Source organism: Stegostoma tigrinum, chromosome 30, assembly GCF_030684315.1.
Source record: "Stegostoma tigrinum isolate sSteTig4 chromosome 30, sSteTig4.hap1, whole genome shotgun sequence".
In the NCBI taxonomy this organism is placed as follows: domain Eukaryota; kingdom Metazoa; phylum Chordata; class Chondrichthyes; order Orectolobiformes; family Stegostomatidae; genus Stegostoma; species Stegostoma tigrinum.
In genome coordinates, this window is record NC_081383.1 from 1,627,645 (window position 1) to 1,644,712 (window position 17,068).

At 42.7% G+C, this 17,068-nt stretch overlaps 1 protein-coding gene across 2 annotated transcripts in view; it reads left to right on the forward strand.

The window, feature by feature from the left end:
• ell (elongation factor RNA polymerase II) overlaps window positions 1-17,068 on the forward strand; it is a 137,882-nt gene that overhangs the window by 47,529 nt on the left and 73,285 nt on the right. For both annotated transcript variants that reach the window (XM_048559883.2, XM_048559884.2), the window contains exon 2: window positions 4,504-4,551. In XM_048559883.2, coding sequence (XP_048415840.1) covers window positions 4,504-4,551 — 48 coding nt within the window. The remainder of the gene's footprint in view (window positions 1-4,503; window positions 4,552-17,068) is intronic.

Genomic DNA, 17,068 nt, shown 5'->3' on the forward strand with positions numbered 1-17,068 from the left:
TTGCAGAGAAAACTGAGTGAGATCAATATTTAAATTTAAAATTTGTGAGGTCCATTCAGAAATCTAATAACAGCGAGGAAGAAGCTGTTCTTGAATCTAGTGCATATGTTTCAGCTTTTATATCTTCTCCCTGATGGAAGAGGTTATAACCTGGATGTGATGGGTATATGATGATGGCTGCCTTCTTGAGGCAGCAAGAAGTATAGATGGAGTCAGTGGATGGAAGGTTGGCTTGCATGGTGGACTGGGCTGTGTTCACAACTCTGGTTTCTCATGGTCTTGGGCAGATCAGTTGCCATAAACAAGCCATGCCATACCATCTGGATAGAATACTTTCTATGGTGTATCCATAAAGATTGGTAAGAGTCTTTATGAACATGCCAAATTTCATTAGCCTCCTAAGGAAGTAGAATGTTGCTGTGGAGAAAGACAGTAGGAGCTGCAGATACAGGGGCATCTGAGACAATATGGTGTAGAGCTGGATGAACACAGCAGGCCAAACAGCATCAGAAGAGCAGGAAGGCTGATATTTTGGGCCTAGACCCTCCTTCAGAAATAGGGGAGGGGAAGGGGGATCTGAAATAAATAGGGAGAGCGGGAGGTGGATAGAAGAGAAGATAGGTGGAGAGGAGACAGACCGGTCAGAGGTGGGGATGGAGCGAGTAAAGGTGAGTGTAGTTGGGGAGGTAGGGAGGCGATAGGTCAGTCCATGGAGGATGGACAGATCAAGGGGGCGAGATGAAGTTAGTAGGTAGGAGATGGGGGTGGGACTTGAGGTGGGAGGGGGGGGACAAGTGGGAGGACAGGTTAGGGAGGCAGGGATGAGCTGGGCTGGTTTTGGGATGCAGTGGTGGGGGGAAGATTTTGAAGCTGGTGAAGTCCACATTGATACCATTGGGCTGCAGGGTTCCCAAGTGGAATATGAGTTGCTGTTTCTGCAACCTTTGGGTAGCATCGTTGTGGCACTGCAGAAGGTCCAGGATGGACATGTTGTCTGAGGAATGGGAGCGGGAGTTGAAATGGTTCGTGACTGGGAGGCGCAGTTGTTTAGTGTGAACAGTGTGTGTAGGTGTTCTGCAAAGCGTTTCACAAGCCTCCGCTTGGTTTCCCCGATGTAGAGGAGGCCACAATGGGAACAGCGGATGCAGTATCCTACGTTAGCAGATGTGCAGTTGAACATCTGCTTGATGTGCAAAGTCTTCTTGGAACCTGGGATGGGTGTGAGGGGGGAGGTGTAGGGACAGGTGTAGCACTTTCTGCGGTTGCAGGGAAAAATGCCGGGTGAGGTAGGGCTGGAGGGGAGTGTGGAGCGGACAAGGGAGTCACGGAGAGAGTGGCGACATAACCAGGTGTAGAGCTGGCTGAACATAGCAGGCCAAGCTGTGTTCATCCAGCTCTATACCTTGCTATCTCAGGTTCTTCAGCATCTGTCATTCCTACTGTCACGGAGAGAGTGGCCCCTGCTTTGTCTGCTTTCTGGAGGGACCACTCTCCATGACTCCCTTGTCCGCTCCGCACTCCCCTCCAGCCCCACCTCACCAGCAGGAAGTGCTACACCTGTCCCCTTGACCTGTCCGTCCTCCCTGGACTGACCTATCTCCTCCCTATCTCCCCACTTACACTCACGTTTACTGGCTCCAGCCCCGCCTCTTTGACCTGTCTGCCTCCTTTGCACCTATCTTCTCCTCTGTCCATCTTGTATTCGCCTCCCCCTCTCCCTATTTATTTCAGATCCCACTTCCCCTCCCCCATTTCTGAAGAAGGGTATTGGCCCGAAACGTCAGTTTTCCTGCTCCTCTGATGCTGCTTGGCCTGATGTGTTCATCCAGCGCTACACCTTGTTATCTCAGAATATTGCTGTGCTTTTTTGATCATAGTGTCAACGTTGGTGGACCAGGACAGATCATCACTCCAAGGAAACTGACGCTGTTGATCATTGATGTAGACAGGGTCATGCCTTCCATCTTGCTTCCTGAAGCCAATGATCAGTTCTTTGCTGACATTGAGGAAGAGATCACTATCCTTACACCATTCCATCAAGCACACTCTATTTCCTGTATTCTGACTCATCATTGTTTGAGATCTGGCCTACGATGGTCACGTTGTCAGCAAATTTGCAGATGGGATTAAAATGGAATTTGGCCTTGGTCATGAGTGTATAGGGAGTATAGTAAAGGGGCTGAGTACGTAGCCTTGCAGGGTGTTGAGATTGTGTTGGAGGAGGTGTTGTTGCCTGTTTGCCCTGATTGTGGTCTGTGGGTCAGGAAGTCGAGGATCCGGTTGCAGAGGGCGGAGCAGAGATTTAGGTTTTGGACTTTGGAGATCAATTTGGTTTGAATTATGGTGTTGAAGGCAGACCTTCAGTCTTTAAATACAAACCTGATGTCCACATCCTTGTTCCTCAGATGTTCCAGGAATGTGGGATTAGGGAGATTGCATCTATCATGGACCTGTTGTGATGGTAGACAAATTTGCAAGGGATAAAAGCAGTCTGGGAGGCAGGAGATGATGTGAGCCATGACTAACCCTTCAAAGCATTTAAAATAATGGAGGCCAGAGCCACTGGACATTGGTCATTGAGGCACTCTGCATGAGCTTTCCTTGTCACTAGGATGATGAAGCATCTCCAGAGCCTTTTCAAATCTGGCGCTAGCCTGCAAATAACTCCCAGGCATGGCCTTATTCATAAGCAAAAGCTTGTTTGGTCCATTTTTCTCTTTAATACAAGATGTTACCCCCCCTCCAAAAAGTCATCTTTTGTTCACATGGTCTGTGATTAATTCTGGGGTAGAAGAAGTGTACCAAATCTTTGTCCCTCCTTATTGTTGCTGTACAGATTGCATATGCATCCTGTTACACACCTTCACTTGGTCCAACTTTGCTTGCCTACTGCTGTCCAAATAAGAGTAATAGAGCTGACATTTCATGCCTGAAGGGTCTCGGCCCAAAACGTCAGATTTTGTGCTCCTGAGATGCTGCTTGGCCTGCTGTGTTCATCCAGCTCCACACTTTGTTATCTTGGATTCTCCAGCATCTGCAGGTCCCGTTAGCTAAAATAAGAGTAATATTTGTTACTGAACTTGGGGAGTTGAGTTGCAGCAGCGTCCAATCGTTTTTTCAGCTGTTTTGGAGAACTAGCTACATTCAGATATGTTGCAATTGATGCCGCAATTGGCTCACTCTAACCTTAAGTCATTCCCCAAGTGGGAAATCCTTCAATATAGTGTACATTACGGTTTTGTGGCTACTTTTTATCATTGATTTTTCTCTGTCCTGTCTTATGAAAAATTATCAATTTTTAGCCAGGTGGAAAAACAAGGCAGTTTTGATAGTTAACTGGTGAACCTGTTTCTAATGTTTGGAATGTCTAACCAGAGGACTCAAATTTTAAGAGATAGAAGGAACTGTCGATGTTGGAGAATCTGAGATGGCAAGGGGTAGAGCTGTATGAACACAGCAGGCCGAGCAGGAAGGCTGACGTTTTGGGTCTGGACCCTTCTTCAGAAATGGGGGAGGGGAAGGGGATTCTGAAATAAATAGAGCAGGGGGAAGGCAGATGGAGGGTGGATAAAGGAGCAGATAGGCGGAGAGGAGACTGACAAGTCAAAGAGGCTGGGATGGAACCAGTAAAGGTGAATGTAGGCCTGCCTCATTGACCTGTCTGTCTCCTCTCCACCTATCTGCTCCTTTTATTCACCTTCCATCCACCGTCTTCTCCCCACTCCCCCACTTTATTTCAGAATCTCCTTTCTCTCTCCCATTTTTGAAGGGTCCAGACCTAAAACATCAGCTTTTCTGCTCCCAAGATGCTGCTTGGCCTGCTGTGTTCATCCAACTCTACGCTTGTCAACTCAAATTTTAAGGTAGCCAGTTACAGAATTGGGGAAGGTAAGAAAGTTGTGATGTGGAATGTGCTGCCTGAAAGTGCAGTGGCAGCCAGTTTAATAGTAACATTCAAAAGTAAATGGATCAACTCTTGAAAAGGAAAAATATGCAGCGTTGAGGAAAGATCAAGTGAATGGGACAATTGGGACATAAATCTTCCAGCCCTATGCATCTGAATGCACCATTCTTTGAATGTGCTCCTGACTTCCCATCTGCCTCTCCATTCTTAAAATAACATCTCAATCACTGGCGAGTTTTGAGAAGATTTGTAGCTCAGGTTGAGGTTCTGAATGGAAATGACATCACCAACCCAAGGAAACCTAAACAGATAAATAGAAAGCGGGACATAACACCAGCGCTTCATCGGAGGCTCACTGATGTTACCTGGAATGGTGACGAAATGTCTGAAAATTAACCTTCCGGCTCAGCGAGCAAACTCACATCCAAAATCTCAATCACTACTAAATATAGCACTGACTAGGAACTGCTGGTGTTCTGGGTGCTGAGTTTTGCCATACGCTGTAGCAATACCTTTTTCAGAAGTTGATGTCTGTCATGTAATGTAACTAACTGGTATCTAGTACTGAAATGCCTAACTGTGCTTCCATTCTCTCTTAGAGTAATTTGTCTTGCCAGCCTGGGATTCGCTTTGAAGGAAATCAAGGGGTAAGTCTTTGGAATTTCTGTGCTTTTGTTTGAATTTTTGGAGCATTTTCTTGCGCGGTTGACTGTTTTCCCATTTCCCCTTTCTTTGTGACGTCATTGCTGGGAACAGATCATTCAGCCCCTCAAATCTGTCTGCCATTTACTTAATTACTGCTGATTTGTATCCCAACACCATTTATTTGTTTTAGATCATAACCCTTTACTTTCACCTGAAAACCTCTTTTTAAACTTTTAATTAACTTGAAACAACTTTTGGGGTGAGAATGTTCCTAGATTTCCATGTTATTTGAATGTAGAAGTGTTCCCTGATATCAGCACTGACCTGGCTCTAGTTTTTTGGCTATGCTCTCTTGGTCTGGCCTCATTTCAGAGGAAATAGTTTCTCTCTATCTAAAATATTTAACTCATTCTCATCATAAACACTTAAATTTCTGCACTGCAACTGCTTTGAGATTAAAATGAGCATATGAATCAGGAACAGACTATTCAGCCCCTTGAGTCTGCGATTCGGTAAGATGATGGCTGATCTGATTGGAATATAGATAGAACAAAGAACTGTACAGCACAGGAATGAGAACTTTGGCCTGAAATGTTGTGCCAAACATGCCAAACGAAATTAATCCCTTTTGCCTGCCCTTAATCCATATCTTTCCATTCCTTGCATATTCATGTGCTTATTCACATAATCTGCCTTCCCTCATACCTCCTGAGCTTTTCACTGCCTTGCTTAACAAGAATTTATCTCGCTCTGCTTTAAGAATAAAGGCTAGTATCACATTTTTAAAAAATTATTCCTTGTGCTTGTGCCTTGTGGTAGGAGTTGCTGTTTTCTAGTTAGTTTCTGGAAAGTTTCTGTCTTCCTGGGAAAGGATTAGGTAGCCATCTCAAACCTTAATGCCATCCTGGTTGAATTCAGTTAACATGGCTTGGACTTGGATATCAAGCATGACTCTAATCCGTGAAGTTGACTTAACAGTTAATTTAGCTCAGCATGTTTACAGCGTAGTACTGAAGGGATAAGAGCAAAAGAGAAATACAGCACAGCAACAGATCCTTTGGCCTTGCAAGCTTGGACCAATAATTGCGCCCTAACTAAACTGGAAAAAAAAACATTCTGCCCTTATTCAGTCCATATCCCTATATTCTGTCCCTATTCATGTCACCATTGTACCTGCTTCCACCACCACCTCTGGCAGTGCACCCCAGGCTCCTGCCACTCTACATGTGCAAGTTCCCTTGCACATCTCCCTTAAACTTGCCCACTCTCACCTTGAACCTGTGCCCCTTGTAATTGAAAAAACCTCTGACTATCCAACCTATCATGCCTCTCATAATTTTGTAGACCTGTCAGGTTTCCTCTCAGCCACTTTCTTTCCCATGAAAACAATCCTTTTTAACCTTTCCTTATAGCCAACACCTTTGAGACCAGGCAACATTCTGGTGAACCTTCTCTGCATTCTGGTGAACCTTCTCTGCATTCTGGCCAAAGCTTCCACATCTTTCTGGTAATGGTGATCAAAAATTCATACAGTATTCCAAATGTGACCTAACAAGAGTTTTATATAGCTGCAACGTGGTTTGCCTGCTGTATTCCACGCCATGGTTGATGAAGGCAAGCATGCCTTCTTAATCATTTTGGCCACCCGTGTTGCCACTTTTAGGGAACTATGGACCTGTACACCAGATCTTTCTGTATGTTAATGTTCCTTAGGGTTCTGCCATTTACAGTATAATTCACATCTAAATTTGATCCTCCAAAATGCATCATCTCGCATTTGTCTGGATTAAACTCCATCTGCCATTTCTGTGCCCAAGTCACCAATCCGTCTGTGTCCTGTGTATCTTTTCAATAACTGTTGGCACTATCAGCAACTCCATCAATCTTTGTGTCATCTGCAGTAAGTTACTGCAGGTTCTATAGTTTGAAGGTTCGGGTGAAGGCTGAAGATTCCATTGCATAAACTGAAGAGGAGCAAGAAGCGCTCTGTCTGGCCAATGTTACTCATTGCCGTGCTGTTTGTGAGATCCTCCTGAGTGCAGAATGCCTGCCATATTTGGCTACCATAACAGTCAATGTAGCTGGAAGTAATAAATTGGAGACAAGGTGCCTGGTGATGTTTGAGTGATATGATAAAATGCTGTAAATCTATCTGTCTTTAGATGTTTTTCATGCAAAAGGTAAGTAAGTAAATCTTTATTCTAAACTGACTGAAATCTTCCCTCTCCCACCCAAGTCAGGTAGCTTGCAAAGAGCAGACCAGAAATATGGTTTCACTTTATATGGAATGCCACTGTGTACCTGAAGACAGTTCAAAAGTTTCCTAAATCAGTGGAGAATACATTTATACACATGCCAAATATATACAAAATACATAACAAAAAAGCAGCTTTACTCAGTTTTCAAAAATTAATCCTGTCTCTAATCTTGACTAAAGAGGACAGACCTCAGTAATCTTAGGGCAGGTGATGGCCTTGTGGTATTATTGATGAATTGTTAATCCAGAGACTTGGATTCGAATCCTGCCACCACAGATGGTGGAATTTGAATTCAATAAATGTCTGGAATGAAGAGTCTAATGATGATCGTGAATCATTGTCGATTGTTGGAAAAACCCATTTGGTTCATTCATCCTTTTAGGGAAAGAAACTGCCGTCCTTACCTGGTTTGGCCTACATGTGATTCTGGACCCACAGCAATGTATTTGACTCTTAACTGCCCTCTGGGCAATTGAATGGGCAATAAATGTTATCTAGTCAGTGATGCTGACATCCTGTGAATGAATAATAGAAGTTATACAGGAAACCTCCCAAATGTAACAATGTAGCTGGATACTTGGCTTTGTCCCAGAAGAAGTGGGTTTGATTTCCTTTTCGGAAATTTGAGCCTATAATGTAGGTTGAACCTGTCAGTGTTGTAGCTTGGCATTCATATCCTTTCAAAAAAAGTTAACAAAAACCAATCTACTAATATTCCATAGTGCATAGAACAGTATTGCTGCAATATTGGAGATGCTGTCTTTCAATGAGGTGTTGGACGGTCAAAGTGGCTTTGGTCAGCGATTAACATGCAAGGTCATGTGCAATATTTAAAGAAGAGACAGCAGAGATTTCCTGCAAACTGGAGCTAATATTTATCCCTCAACCAACGTCATTGAAAAAATGACTATCTGATGTTGAAATATGCACTTCACCAGGGGTCATCAGGTGTCTGCCATGAACACTCTTATGTCTTTCTCCTATTGTGACAATACTGGAACTTGTCTGATTTCAGCTAACTCTGTACCAGCCAGGGTTGGAACATGCATTACTTCTGATTGCAAATGGAAGCTGAATCATTAAGCCATTAACAACCATCTCCCCTCACTTTGGTGAACCACACCACTGAAGGGAATCTGTAATGTCTGTAATAATGCAGGACTTCTCGAAGGGGACAGGATCCCAAGTGGGGGTCACAAACTGAAATATTTGAGTCCTGCGTTCTAAAGCAACACTGGCTCAGCACGGAGCACTGACTGTGTTCAAGCAGCTGTGCTCCTCCATTACTACTTGTTCTTCCTCCTGATCAATCAGATTAAATCAGTCAGAAATGTATTACCATTCCTTCAGTGTCATTGATTCAAAATATTGGAACTCCGTTCCTACCTAACTAGGGGAACTAGGGATGGGCAACTAGTGCAGGCCCAGCCAGTAACACCCACATCCCACTATTGAATAAAGTGCATTCTTACACAGCTATCTCCTTGCTCCATCTCTGTTTAATCAAAATTGAAAATATAATTTAAATGAAGTACTAATGGTTAAACTTCTTATGAACGTGTTTTGAGCATGTCTACACATTTTTTCCAGAAATTTGTCATCTATCACTTCTTTGCTTTGTTCCTACATTTTCCTATCCCCATCATCAATGTGCCAATTTTTACATGGGAAACAGTGTCAACACATTTTAAAAAGTGGGTTCTTAAATCGGTGACTAAGAATTAGGAAAGATGAATTTGGAATGTGCTGCAGTTGATCAGTGATGGAGTGGCTCTGAGTCAGATTGGTTGCCACAGTACCATGGAGATACATGCGTAATCGATTCACGCCAGTGGCCCTGTACTGATTAAAACAGATGGACTGGCCTGGGTTCTGTTCTTTTAATAAAACCCTATCAGTCTCTTGTATAGAAATATGAAACTTGAACATCAAGCTATTTATAGACTGAAACAAGCGCCTCTAGCCTACATAAATGTACAACTCTCAGTTTTGATGTATGAATCAGCAGTATTAACCTTTTTACAGTTTTAACGATTCTGTAAGTGCTGTTTTAACATTGCAAATACAATTCACTGTCCAGTGTCAGTCACAGCCTGTCATTGCTCTAACAATTGTTAAAGTGACAGATATCCTTATTGCTTAATTCTATGGAGTTTAGCAGTTTGTGCAGCACTGAGCCACACAGATCAGAATCCCCTGGCATTTCATGAGTTGAATCCCAGATTGGGTTCTGACTTCTAATTTCCATCCAGTAATGCCTACTGAATATTGCATGCTTCCTGAAACCAGAATGGGATTTTTCTGTGATGTTTGAAGCTGAATATCCTGCAGCAATCACACTGTGGTCCACAAATGCTCATTTTGGTAAATTGTTGGAGAGCGACTGATTAGTGCCTTTAGGAAAGTGAACATTGGTCAATGATTAACACTGCAGAATTAATTCAACAGGTCAAGGCTTAAAAGGCATGATATTCAATCAGGTAATTTTTAGTTCCAAACTGCAAATGCCTAGTTTTAGCAGCATGTAGTAGCAGGCTGTTTTTTTTTTAAAAAAGACTACATACAGCTGTGTCACCTCCTTTAAAAATGTCACAAGTGCTTCACACAGTTGATGACCGTGAAGAGTCAAATACAATGCAAAGAGTAAGCAGTTCTTTTTGATGTCATTGTTTAAGGAAGAATATTGGCCAGACTCAAAAATTTCTTGCTGCTTGTAAATAATGGCATGATGCTTATCATGTCTACCTAAGATGTCAGAATAAGCTGATGTGATTTTTGTTTAATGGCTCGTTAAAAGCATAGTTCTGATCAACATTCTCCTGAATATTTGGATTCTGAGGTGTGCATTTTACCTCCTGGTCTAAAGTAACACATTCTGCATTCAAGGGATCCTGACAGTACATGGGGAAATGGTGCTAGAGTGTATCCCTAAATAAATAAAATTTCTTTGAAAAGATGGTGAGTCTGTGCTTTGACACCTGCAGTACTTGTGATTGTGCTCCCACAATAGTGTTGGTTTGGATATCTAGAATATTGTTGGTGAGGGGATCATTATACATGTCCTGGTCAGGATATTTTCTGATTTGTATGAGTCCTTAATAATTCCGTTTCCAATCCCATGACTACTGTTTGCTATTTTGAGTGTAAGTTGCAGGGATAGAATTGTGTATTTTTGATTTTCTGCAGTGCATTGTATGTATTGCTGCTACAGTGAAATGCAAGTGAAGAGAGTGGATTTTCAGCCTAGTGACTAAGTCTTAAGCAAGCTTTTTGGTGGTGATGGTCGTCAACTTTTTGAGTGTCCTTGCATCTGCAGTGATCCAGGCAAGCTTTTTGTTTTTATTTATTCAGAGGATTTGACCAGAGCACATGTATGTTGAAATGGAAAACAATTGGAAGCCTAGGGTTTTTTTTTCTGTAGGTAAAACGTAGGTGTTCCACAAACTAGCCCCCCCTTGTCTTCACTTATCATCATCACCCCCCGCCCAGCATCCCGATTCAGAGGATCATTCGCCACCATTTCCACCACCTCCAATGGGATGCTACCACCTGACAGATACTTCCCTCCCTTCCCATGTCAGCCTTCCTACAGAGACTGTTCCTGTCGGGACACCTTGATTCACTCCTCCTTCACACCCAATATATTCCCACAGCACAATCCCTGGCAAACATGGAAGTTGCAATACCTGCCCGTTTTACTTCCTTCCTGCTCACTCTCCAAGGCCCAAAACACACCTTCAAGGTGAAACAGCGCTTCACCTATACTTCACTAAATCTAGTCTACTGTGTTCCCTGCTCCTCTACGTTGGAAACACAGCTCAGACTGTGTTTTGCAGAGCGCCTACATACTGTCTGCAAAAAAGAATCTGAGCTTCCAGTACCTGCCACTTGAACACGTGTTTTCTCTGGCCAGCATCTCTGTCAGGCTCGCTGCAGTACTCCAGCAAAGCACAGCGCAAGTCAGAAGAAAAGAGCCTCAGTTTCCACTTGATAACTCTGCAGTCTTTCTGGACTTAGTATCAGGCTTGAGCATCTTTTCCCCATACCGTTCCCCACCCTCTCACACCAGGCCTTGTCATCACTTGGGCTGCTACCCCACACAGCTCGTTGTCAGCTACTAATAGCCTCCATTAATGGCTATTCATTCTCCTTGGCTGCTCTGATCTACTTTTCTGTGGCCCAACTGTTTTCTCTCTCTCTTTGGGCTTTATCTCCACCGATCATTTACTCCTCCCCCTCTGCCACTCTACTGCATAAAAGCCATCCTTTTCATGAACTATCATCAGCCCTGAAGAAGGGTCACTGGACCCGAAACATTAACTGTGATTTCTCTCTATAGATACTGCAAGCCCTACTGAGATTTTCCAACAACTTATGTAGCCATGAATTGTACAGCAGAGAAACAGACCCTTCGGTCCAACTCTTCCGTGTCGTCAGATGTCCTAAATTGATCCAGTGCCAGTTGCCAGCACTTGGTCCATATCCCTCTTAAACCCTTTCTATTCATGTACCCGTCCTGATGTCTTTTAAATGTTGTAATTGTACCCACCTGTATCATCACCTCTGGCAGCTTGTTTCATGCGTGCAACACCCTCTGAGTGAAAGAACTTGCCCCTGGTGTCCCTTTATATCCTACCCCTCTTGCTTGAAACCCACAGTCTTGAATTTTGGACTCCCCTAGCCTGGGAAAAAGGACCTTGGTTATTCACTATATCCACGCCCATCTGATGCTTCAGGGAAAATAGCCCTGGTCTATTTGCTCTCTCCACATAGATCAAATGCTCCATTCCTGGGAGCATCCTTGTAACTCTTTTCTGCACCCTCTCAAGTTTAACAACATGCTTCCAATAGAAGAACAAACAGAACTGAATGCAGTATTCTAAAAGTGACCACATCAATATCCTTTACAGCTGCAATATGATGTCCCAACTCGTATACTCAGTGCACTGACCAATGAAGGCAAGCATGCCAGGCCCCACCTTCACCATCTGCCTCCACTTTCAAGGAACTATGCACCTGAACCCTTAGGTGTCTGTTATGTAATGCTCCCCAGGGACCTACCATTAACTGCATAACCACTGTTATGGTTTGTCTTACTAAAATGCAACACCTCACATGTATTCTTTCTGCTCCTCCACAACTCATTGACTCCGCTGATCAAGGTCCCGTTGTACTTCAAGGTAGCCTCTTCACTGTCCATTATATTATCAATTTTGGTGTCATTTGCAAACTTACTAATCATACCCCCTACATTCACGGCCAAATCATTTCATATAAATGACGAAAAGCAGTGGACACAGCACTGATCCTTGCAGCACACTGCTGGTCGCAGGCCTCCAGTCTGAAAAACAATCCTGTGCCACCACCCTCTTGGCCTACTTTCAAACCAGTTTTGCATTCGGCTGGCTAGCTCTCCCTGGATTCCATATCACCTAACCTTGCAAACCAGTCAACCCTGCAGAACCTTGTCGAATGGCTCGCTGAGGTCCGCATAGACAATGTCTACAGCATTGACTTCATAAATCTTCTTTATCACCTCTTCCAAAAAAAAACTCAAATCAAGTTAGTGAGACACAATTTCCCATGTGCAAGACCATGTTCTTAAGCCATGTTCTTCTTACTGTGTACTTGACCAACCTGTGCTTATAAAACACAAACAGTATCTGCTGTTACATGATTCTGCAACTGGACTGCATTTGTTGAAGAATCCTGAGTGCTCTAATAAGTACAGTACACTAGCAAATAACTTAAAACAATCAGTCAAGCTCATAACATGGCTCATCTTTGTTCACTAGCAGCATATCATAGATTCCCTACATTGTGGAAACAGGCCCTTCGGCCCAACAAGTCCACACCGCCCCTTGCAGCATCCCACCCAGACCCATCCCCCTACAACCCACACACCCCTGAACAATATGGGCAATTTAGCATAGCCAATTCACCTAGCCAGCACATCTTTGGGAGGAAACTGGAGCATCTGGAGGAAACCCACGCCGACACAAGGAGAACATGCAGACTCAACGCAGACAGTTGCCCGAGGCTGGAATCGAGCCTGGGTCCCGGGCACTGTGAAGCTGCGGTGCTAACCACTGAGCCACCGCGCCACCCTATATACATTCGTACAAACAGAACTGGTCTCTGCAAAAAGGAATTTTGCCTTGTACTTTTGGGGAGGCATTGCATACAGAAAGTAATCAGTTATCTTGCCAATTAATTAGCCTTAGTTTTTCAAATTTTACAAATTGTGACTGTTTGAACTTTGGTGTTTTGGAAATCGATCAGTGTTTACTCTGAAAACAAATGATAACCGAAGCATAAGCCTTGGTGTGTGGTCTACATACACTGGCAGCACAATCCAGTAACAATGTTCAGTGAGTTCATAGATTCAATTTTGTGATTGGGCAGCACTTGCTGAACAATCCTGCTACGGGTGTGTGGACATAGACTAAAATCCTTGCTGCATTTTCATCGAGCACAAGACAGAGTTTCAGCAACGTGTTTCTCTTTCCATCAGTATTAAAGCTCTGTATAACAAAGTGACTGTACACTTCGCGAAAACTGAAAGAACTGTAGATGTTGTAAATCAGGAACATGGACAGAAGTTGCTGGAAAAGCTCAGCAGGTCTGGCAGCACGTGTGAAGAAAAACAAAAATCAGTTAACGTAATGTTCCGGGTCACCAGATACAAAATGTTAACTGATTTTTTTTTTGTTTTCACAGATGCTGCCAGACCTGCTGAGCTTTTCCAGCAACTTCTGTTTGTGTTGTCTGTACACTTTGTTTCATAACATTAGTCCCCTGATAGTCTTCGGCTCCGTTTGATTATCTTGTCACCCCTCAGAAATTACATTTCTTTCAATATAGATGTTCTACTTTGGATTCTTTTTACCTCATTACTCGCCAAAACCAAGTGGTATAAGATAAAAAGCTTTAGCAACGTGTATCTTGCAACTACCACAAATTATGTATGATGCATATTAGGTGAATTATTCAAGTGAGAACCACATCAAATACAATGGGAAAAGACCAAAGAACTGCAGATACTGAAAATCAGAAATCAAATTCAGAAGTTGCTGGAAAAACTCAAGTATGGCAGCATCTGTGGAGAGAAAGCAGAGTTAACATTTTGGGTCCTGGAAAAGGATCACCAGTCCAAAAATGTTAAGTCTGCTTTCTTTCCACAGACTTGGTGAGTTTTCCCAGAAATTTCTATTTTTTTCAATTAAATTATGGTTTGAGAGGGAAACGGATGAAGAAAATATGACTGCCAAAGGGAGAGTATGAAAATCTGATGTCAGTTAACCAAAAGGAACCTAAGAACCTTTTTTCTTAACATGTAAGTTGTGAATGGGTAATAAGAGATGGAATGGGCCTTTTAGAGGCCAAATCAGGTCATGCACGTTGCAACATCAGAATACTTCATGTACCTTGTACTGGTGCATACTAAAGAACAGGTGACGGACAAAACAAGTGTATGTTAGGGTGATTGCTGTTGAAATTCAGTACGTCATCTCATTACTACACTGATGAAGTACTGAATTTCAACAGCAATCACCCTAACATACACTTGTTTTGTCAGTCACCTGTTCCTTAGTATACACCAGTGGAATTAGTAGAGGTGGTGGATGGGATGAAAATTTGAAGCCTGCTGTCCGTTCTTTTGGTTCAGATAAAAAACACCTTTTGATTCAGTTGAAAGCAAAATACTATGGATGCTTGAAATCTGAGGTTTAAAAAAAAGCGTGAGAATGCTGGAGAAACTCAGCAGGTCTGGCAGCATCTGTGGAGAGAGAAACTGTTAATGTTTCAAGTCTGGTATGATTCGTCAGAATTATTTCAAATGAACTATTTATTCAAATGTTTGTTTAAAAAATCCATATTACCATTGGAATAAAAGCATCACATTCTTGGTATCTTTACCTGCCATCTTCCCTTGATCATCATCAGAAAAAAACTTTCCTCACCATGTAGGAGTGTGCTCAATATATAGACTTCTGAAATTCAATAGCTCACCACCTCAACAGGAATTCAGAATGGTCAATGAAGGCCTGGTCTTCTCAGTGATGCCCATATCCATGAATAAAATATTAACCAGTCTTGCATTTCATTGCTGGTTGCACTCTATCTGGACCAGGGTGAATTATCCACACATCAAACTAGGTCTGAACTTGCCTACAGTCCACAGATCATAGTTCTCTCCAGTACGTGTTACTGGTGATCAGAGCCAGAGATCTCCCTCTTATTTTCTCACATACTAACCCATTGACAGAAGTCAGGTGTGACATCCTCAGTTTGGTTGATGGCATTTGACTGAGCAGAGACCACCTGGTTGACCCTGTGCCTGAACCTCTGCAATTCAAATTGTCACCAGATAAACTTGCTGAGGTATCAGAAGACTGTGTATGCGTGATGCTATGCTTCTTGCTCCCGATCAGCATTCAACAATGAGATTTTTCCAGTGGTTGAAAATGGGCTGACAGGAATTCTACAATTGGATAAAGTAAAGCAGGATTTCTGAAATTTTGGGATTTACTTTAAAGATTGCTTGGAGGTGGAAGAGAGAATGAGATCATTGAAACACCAACTTTTTTTTTGGTTTTCTCTCAATTTTTCACTTTGTTTTAATGCTGATTGATTAAAGTTGAAAAATAACTTTGTAGTAAAGCATAATTAGCCTCCAGACTCATAGCTGAAGCGGTGATGCGGACACTTAAAAGCATAGTCCTTCTGCTAATCCAGCTAAAACTATAGATACATTACATTTACAACACCTTTTGTCATTATTGAATGGACCAAACTAGAGGAGACACACCAGCTAATAAACAACACCCTCATTGGGATCAGATTCACCAGAAAAGAGGAAAAGAACTAACAGCTCCCATTCCTGGATGGCATGGTGGAACACAGGACCAATGGGGAATTTTTAACAAAGGTACACAGGAAAGCCACACGCACTGATGAAGTACTGAATTGCAACAGCAATCACCCTAACATACATAAACGACGTTGCGTGAGAACATTATTTAAACGGGCAACAACACACTGCAGCAGCACAGAATTGTGCCAGAAAAAAAAAGTACCTCTCCCAAGTATTCAAAGACAATGGATACCCAAAAAACTGGGTCAGAAGATGCCTATTACACGAGTGACACCAGGAAGATGATACAAGCCCTGACACACTCATCACTCTGCCTTACATCAGGAACACATCTGAACTGACCACTGATCCTACGCCAACTGCTCACCCGAACCAAAGACCCACTGCCCACTATGGACAGGACCAACATCATATACAAGATTCCCTGCAAAGATTACAACAAACATTACATTGGACAAACAGGAAGGAAATTCACCACATGAGTACAAGAACATCAACTGGCAACAAAAAGACATGACCAATACTCGCTCATCTCCATCCACATGGATAAGGAAAACCACCAATTCGATTGGGATAACACCAGGATCCTGGGACAGGTGAAGCAGACACAAGCACAGGAGTTCCTAGAGGCCTGGCTCTCCACTAAGAAAGCCATTAATAAGCACCTAGAGCTAGACCCTGTAAACGCTCCATTGCAAAGGAAAACCGGAATTGAGATAAGCCAGCTCAGTGGACACCAGAGTTTAAATGACAGGCGTAAAAACAACAATGCTTCATTGGAGGATGCACTGATGCTGTTACCCACAGGGTAATGAAACATCTGTGGAACACCAAATCTGCTTGGCGAGCCAGCCATCTAGAAGCATAATTTGTTTTAATATCTGACTTGTTATTTTTGAATGAAGAATTTTTCTGGTTTTAAATGTGTGCAACTGATTAAAAATAAAGCTTTTAAGTAAACTGTAAGCAATTATTTATTGCTTATTTCAGTCAAAATTGACAAATGAGAGATTTTCAGCACTACAGTTTCTGAATTTGTTTAGTATTCATGACCCTGGCTGACAAGTCTCAGGTGGGCCAGTTTAATTACTTGTGTTGTGCAGGTTTTAGCTTTACAGGTTATATTGTTAGCCTGTCTCTGTTTAGTTTAGCTATCCTGATGTGAGTAGTCATTCTGACTTCTCCATACATCATACTGAACAGGTTCCCTCCGCATGTCTCCTGAAACACAACAATGCTTATACTTCAGGGTGCCCACAACATGACCAGGAAAGTAGCATTTGGGAGATGAGTGCCCTTCAGGCCTATAGTGGGAGCAAATTGGGTTTTTAAAAAAAGCACTTGGGCACAAGGGAAAGTAAATCACAGGGTTCTAAAATTTAT